Source organism: Bos javanicus, chromosome 15 (assembly GCF_032452875.1).
Source record: "Bos javanicus breed banteng chromosome 15, ARS-OSU_banteng_1.0, whole genome shotgun sequence".
In the NCBI taxonomy this organism is placed as follows: Eukaryota; Metazoa; Chordata; class Mammalia; order Artiodactyla; family Bovidae; genus Bos; species Bos javanicus.
In genome coordinates this window covers 46,018,568-46,023,396 of record NC_083882.1, presented here as the reverse complement: position 1 = coordinate 46,023,396, position 4,829 = coordinate 46,018,568, and the positions used below count along the sequence as shown (strand labels likewise).

Here is a 4,829-nt window from a genome sequence, read left to right as displayed (position 1 = left end):
CTTAATAGTTGTGATACACAGGCTTAGTCACTCCACGCATGTGGGATCTTGCTGGATGAGGGAAAAACGCCTGTACCCTTAACTGGCAGGCAGATTCTTTACCACTGACCATCAGTGAAGCCCAACGAGGCAAATTTTATTTGGGCAAAATGAGGTCTGCAGCTGGGAGACAACATTTCAGATAGCTCTGAGATAGTGCTCTGAGGAGATGAGGGGTAGAGCTAGGATATACAGGAGTTTTGTAGCAAAGGGCAGGCAGTGGGACACATCAAGGCGTTACTTTTAATTAAAGAAACCAAATATGTCAAATTAAGGAATTTGGTACTTTTCTAAGCAGGGGAAGATGTAAGTGTCTAGGATTACGGAAATCATTCCTCTAATATGCACCTCCTGTCAGATCAGCAACGGCATAAGATTATCACAGGAGTGCAAACTCTACTGTGAACTATGCGTGTGTGGAATCAAGGTCAAGTGCTCCTTATGAGAATCTAATGTCTGAGAATCTGAGGTGGAGCCGAGGCAGTGATGCTAGGTCTGGAGAGTGGTGGAAAACACAGATTATCATTAGCAGTGAGGTTTGACTGCACAGAGATTATAATAAATCAATCATTTGCAGACTCAAATCAAAACCCTCTCAGTGAGTGACAAGTGACAATTAAGCTGCATCTGGTGGTAGGTTCTACAGTGGCAAGTGAGTTGACATACTTCAATTGTACAGCTGTATATAGAGGCAGGCTTTAAGTCAGAATCCAGAATAATTGTTCAAAGTATACATTTCGAATATGTGGTTTCTACTTTTAAGAGTTTTTTGAAACGTTTGCCTTGCTGCAATTTGTTTTTTTTTTAAAGATTTCTGATCTATAGAGCAAGCTAAAAACAGAACGATAAGTGTCATGGGAACGACCTCCTGTCTGGAACAGTCTCCTCCTCAAGGCAGCAGGGCTCAGCTGAGCAGGAAGCACTGGCCAACACCCACTGTCTTTTTGATAGCATTCTTGACTTCCTGGTTCCTCAGACAGTAGATGAATGGATTTAGCATGGGCGTGAGGACTGCATACACAGCTGAGATTAGTTTGTTGGAGTTAAATGAAGCAATAGCTCTGGGCCGAACATACATGAAAATCATGGCTGTGTAATAAATTATGACTACCGTGAGGTGGGATGCACAGGTGGAGAAGGCCTTCTTCCTTCCCTGCGTGGAGGGTATACGCAGAATGGTGGAAACAATGTAGACATAGGAGAGGATGGTAGTGGTGAGAGGGAAGACAAGAATGACAATAGCCAAAGCAAAGTCCACTAGCTCAGCTGTGGACATGTCTTTGCAGGCCAGTTTGAGGATTGGTGAGATGTCACAGAAAAAGTGGTTCATGACATTGGAGCCACAGAAAGTGACATGTGAAATAAAATAGACCTTGATCACAGTGATCATGAAACCAGTCATATAGGAAAAAACCACCAGCTGTACACAATGACCTGTGGTCATGATGACTGGGTATCTGAGAGGGTGGCAGATGGCCACATAGCGGTCATAGGCCATGGCTGCCAGAAGTACACACTCCGTGCAGGCAAGCGAGATAAAGAAGTACAGCTGGGTCATGCAGCCTGTGAAGGAGATGCGCCGTCTCTGCAGGAGGAATCCATCCAGCATCTTGGGGACGGTGACAGAGACATACCAGACCTCCAGGAAGGACAGGCTACTCAGGAAATAGTACATGGGCTTATGGAGGGAGCCAGTGACCCAGACAGTGAGCATGATGGCAAGATTCTCTACTACTACCAGCAAGTAAACCACAAGGAAGAGGGAGAAGAGCAGGACCTGCAGCCAGGGGGCGGTGGGGAAGCCCACCAGGATGAACTCACTCACCAGAGTGATGTTTCTCCCCAGCATGACTAAGAGCTCTGAGAGGCAGGAATTCATCACAAATAATGAAGGTGACTATGACATTGGAGAGGAGACCAGTATGTTAGCAAATCAGTCTTTCCTGAGAATGAGACTCATAAAATAACCTCTGTCAGTATGAAGTAATCTTCCAATGGGAAGCATACATTTCCATCAAAAAAACGTGGTGTGTTTGTTATCAAAACCTCCTGGAATCAAAGTGCACTCCCATCCCTTACTCTCACCCACCTGATGAAATATTTGAATGTCACTCCCCATGTCATCCCTTACTCCTTTGTCCATGAACATGGACCAGTGGTCTCTCACTTGCTGGTTTCAAATCTCAAGTTAATTACAAAGCCACAGCACAAAGACATTTTTACTGCCTGGAAAAAAATGTTTAGGATAATGTCAGAAAAAGCTCCAGGGTTTAATATTGGGGTGATCTATTGCCTGTAGTCCTTTGATCCACCACCGTTTCTTTGGATTAGAGTCTGTGGAAAATTAAAAAAATGATAACTCTTGGACAATCCATTAATGACTCTCCATTGCTCTTAGATAAAAGTTCTTCGTATTTTGACCCCTACATATTTCTCCAGCCTCTCTCTTGGCACCCTCTAAATTGTTTCCATGCTTGAGATATACTCAAATAGTTCTGCTCCTCAAGCACACTGTAATCACTCTTGTGTTTTACATGCACTCATCCCTCTTCCTTTTATGCCTTTTCCCCATTTTTATCTGTTGATTTAAGATTCCATCTAGGAGATAACCCCACCAAAGCAGAGTGAAATACTTCAGCAAAATTTTCTTCCAATGCACAACCTTCTCATGCATTGAGATTTCTCTCCTTTACACTGTATCTTTCAAAACTCAGGGAGATATTGGTCAAAGGGTTTAATATTCTGGTTATATGATGAATAAGCTCTGGGATTCTATTGTACAGCATGGTAACTACTGTTACTAATGCTGTATTATATACTTGCAAGTTGCTAAAAGAATAGATCTTATATGTTCTCATCACACACAAAGAAATCAAAATTATGTTACATAATAGAGGTGTTAACTAACCTTATTGTGGAAAGTTTTTCATAATATATATGTGTATGAAGTCATCATATTATACTGTTTAATCTTACACAATGTTATAAGTTGATTATATCTCAAAAAAACTGGGGAAAAAAAGACTGTCTTTCAAGACTATGAACCTAATACCTAGAATAGTGACTGGAAAACATAAATATTATCAAATATGTATTAACAAGTGAATTAATCCCTTTAAGCTGGTGGCAAGAGGCACGTACCTATCAGGCTACATGTCTTTGGACATATGTCCATCTTGCATACTGAGGGTATGTGCTGTGCTTAATCACTCAGCTGTGTCCAACTCATTGTGACCCCATGGACTGTAGCCCACCAGGCTCCTCTGTCCATGGGGATTCTCCAGGCAAGAATACTGGAGTGGGTTGCCATGCCTTCTTCCAAGGGATCTTCCCAACCCAGGGAACAAACCCAGGTCTCCCACCTTGCAGGCAGATTCTTTACCATCTGAGCCACCAGGGAAGCACACATACCCAGGGTACTTTCATGATAAAAACATCCACCCTATCTGAGAACACTGGATATGATCCTTTGCCTCAGGTCACCTGGTAGGTCAGAGTCTCTGTCAGCCATTGTGCCAAGCTCTACCTAGAGGGGTAGGGAAAAGGGAGGCCAGAGCATACATGAACACAATACAATGATAGGCCACCTTGCAAGGCTGGAAGGAAGGGTCGTTTGTGAAGTAGCCCAATTACTTTAATCTGTGGCTAAGGAAAGAGGTTACCACAAGTTTATCTCTTGAAAAGTATGTAAATGAATATACATCTCCACTAAATATCACATTCATCCATAAAGACTGAGTTTAGGTCCCACCTTCAGAATATGGTTCACTCTTTTGGCCAAACAATTGGTCCACCCTACTGTCCACTTAACACACAGAGGGTGGGAGATCAATCAAGGATCATCTTGATAACCTTTTGGAGAGAGATCTTCTGGCCATGGCTCATGGCAAGGGACAGAAAGATGAGAGGCCAAAACACATATTATTTTTGCCACTGCCTCCTTTCCACAGCAGCACGTGTCAGCAGACCTCTGCACTGCTCGCTGGATAGAAAGGGATTATGTCTCATCCCAGGGCCTCCAATCAACACCTTTCACAGGATGTAGTTCATTTGTAAGCAGTTCTCAGCCTGTCTCTCAATGCCTTTGACCTAGTGTTCTTCTTTGGGAAAAACAACCCGATCTGATAGCAGAAAGGAGGGATATTTCCCACATTCTTCAGTATGTAGAGACTTTCCTTCAGGGCGTGTATTAGTGTAACAGTCTGCATTTTCACTATATGCCACATAATTTCCCACACTTACCTTTGCAGATGAGTTATCAGCACTGACTTTAGAGTCAGAATAAGGCTACCAGCTATGTCATTCTAAACAGAATATTTAACAGTCAGGTACTTTAACACCCACTGTTGTAAAAGTATGTAATGTTAATAATGCCTATCTTACTGGTTTGTTGTGAGGATAAATGTGATAATACATGGATAAGGCACTAGACTCATACATGCTACTCACGTGTGTTTGTTTAAACATGCAGCCTTTTTCATTTTCACTTTCATTCTTACTTGCTTTTTTTTATGTTTTATTCTGGGGGAATGAGGTAAGCCAATTTCCTGGGGAATAGGATTATAGCATCTTTGAAAAGCTCTGAGTTGCTGATCACTCATGCCTCCTTTCTTATCTTCTTATCCTATGTTGCTTTCATGTATTTAATCATATCGCTGTTACTTCATATTCTCCTCCATGTATTTGCCACAAATACACCTCTCAGCAGACTTTACTTTGTATCATAGAGAAATGCAGAATTCTATTTTCCTTGTTTTCAGAACTAATAGCCCTGAGCTCTAGAATCTCTG

General features: G+C 42.1%; 1 protein-coding gene across 1 annotated transcript; it reads right to left on the bottom strand.

Annotated features, from left to right (window-relative positions):
- Nucleotides 1-697: 697 nt before the first annotated feature.
- On the bottom strand, nucleotides 698-3,415 carry LOC133226698 (olfactory receptor 6B9-like). The gene has a single exon (XM_061380550.1). The coding sequence runs from the start codon at nucleotides 1,916-1,918 to the stop codon at nucleotides 944-946; it is 975 nt and encodes a 324-aa protein (XP_061236534.1). The 5' UTR covers nucleotides 1,919-3,415; the 3' UTR covers nucleotides 698-943.
- Between the last annotated feature and the right edge of the window lie 1,414 nt (nucleotides 3,416-4,829).